Consider the following 1,440-nt stretch of genomic DNA (forward strand, 5'->3'; position numbering starts at 1 on the left):
CCAGTCAGGTACCAACTTGTTCAAGGTCATATAAGCAGCAGTGGAGTCCAGACTGGAAGGCAGGTTTCTGTGTGCTGTCTCCCACATCACATTGCAAGATACCTTCTGAAAACACTCCTGCAGGGTCTTTAAAAGTCTGATTGAGGTGTATGATTTGTGATTCTTTTTGGGCCGAAAACAGCCTTGGGTGTCACCAAACCAGGCCTGGCAAGTCGTGTGCAACATGAAGCTCCTTGAGAATGGGGCACATTTTCTCCTACTTAAACTGCAGAGCTCACAGCTGTGGCAGAGGTCTATGACATTGAGTAAGAGCTCACCAACAACTTGTTGACTGTGAATGATGTAGGAGCAAGTGCATCTGCCTGAGGAGAGCTTTCCACCCTCGGCAGTGCTGAGGAGTCATGACAGGTGGGATTAAGATCATACAAGTTATACAAGCTTGGATTGCAGTCTCAGCTTTTGTAGTAATTTGTTGTGTGATATTGGGCAAGTCACTCAACCTCTCTGAGCCTTAGTTTTCACATTGCTAAAGTGAAGATGATAATGGCTATGTCAGAGAGATGTGAGAATTACATGAAAAAAAGGTATGTAGAGGCCATGGCATGGTGTCTAAGTGAACGCTCTATAAATGGCAGCTGGTCTATCAGGATCTATTTTGTTGTTGTTTGGTGGTTTAAATTGGGAGAAATTATTTTTGGGCTTCCCCTATTTCATCTCCTTTCAATCTGGAGATGTCTGTCTTCTTTCTGCCCTCTTCCCTTCTCCCGTTGATGGACTTGCCGATCTATTAGTGATCATGGAATATTTTCCCCTTGTCCTGAGATTTTGCTAATTATGAGGTGGTTGCTAAGAGATGCCTGGACACACTGGTGGGTGGCTCTGTGCTTCCTTCTCATCCCCTCTTGTTCTTTTTCAGCCTCACTCCAACCTTCCACACCCACTTCTCTCTCCCATTTTCCATGTTCAGGTTCTGAAAAAGACTTCAAGAAACTGACTAATCTTGATGGCTGCTCCTGATGGGAGGGTAGTCTCCAGACCCCAAAGACTTGGTCAGGGGTCTGGCCAGGGGCCAAAGGGGCTTGGAGCCTGCCTGCATCCCCTGGACAGCCTGGAGCAGAAGGAGACTCAGGAGCAGACGCTGGGTCAGCTAGACATGCTGAGGAAGGCACAGGAATTCTTTCAGACCTGTGATGGTGAAGGCAAGGGCTTCATCGCCAGGAAGGATATGCAGGTAAGTGGGGTCCCAGGTAGGTCTGCCCACCGAGAATGTCAAATGTCTTCCTGTCTCGGGTTAGAGCTTGCCCCATGGGAGGTGACATCCTTAACAGAAAAAGTGCCATCAGTTCTGTCTTGGAAGGAAGGGTCTGACCAAACTCTACTAGGAGCCGGACCTCCTGGGTTCATTCTATTTCTTTTTTTTTTTTTTTTTTTTTTTTTTTT

At 46.8% G+C, this 1,440-nt stretch overlaps 1 protein-coding gene across 2 annotated transcripts in view; it reads left to right on the forward strand.

The window, feature by feature from the left end:
* Window positions 1–965: 965 nt before the first annotated feature.
* Window positions 966–1,440, forward strand: part of CRACR2A (calcium release activated channel regulator 2A) — a 78,915-nt gene continuing 78,440 nt past the window's right edge. For both annotated transcript variants that reach the window (XR_001883515.1, XM_017862819.1), the window contains exon 1: window positions 966–1,231. Coding sequence is in view for 1 of the 2 variants with exons in the window: in XM_017862819.1 (XP_017718308.1) it covers window positions 1,004–1,231 (228 nt within the window). In the remaining variant the exon portion in view is untranslated. The remainder of the gene's footprint in view (window positions 1,232–1,440) is intronic.

The sequence above is a fragment of the Rhinopithecus bieti genome, unplaced genomic scaffold (genome assembly GCF_001698545.2).
Source record: "Rhinopithecus bieti isolate Rb0 unplaced genomic scaffold, ASM169854v2 scaffold_2654, whole genome shotgun sequence".
Lineage (NCBI taxonomy): Eukaryota > Metazoa > Chordata > Mammalia > Primates > Cercopithecidae > Rhinopithecus > Rhinopithecus bieti.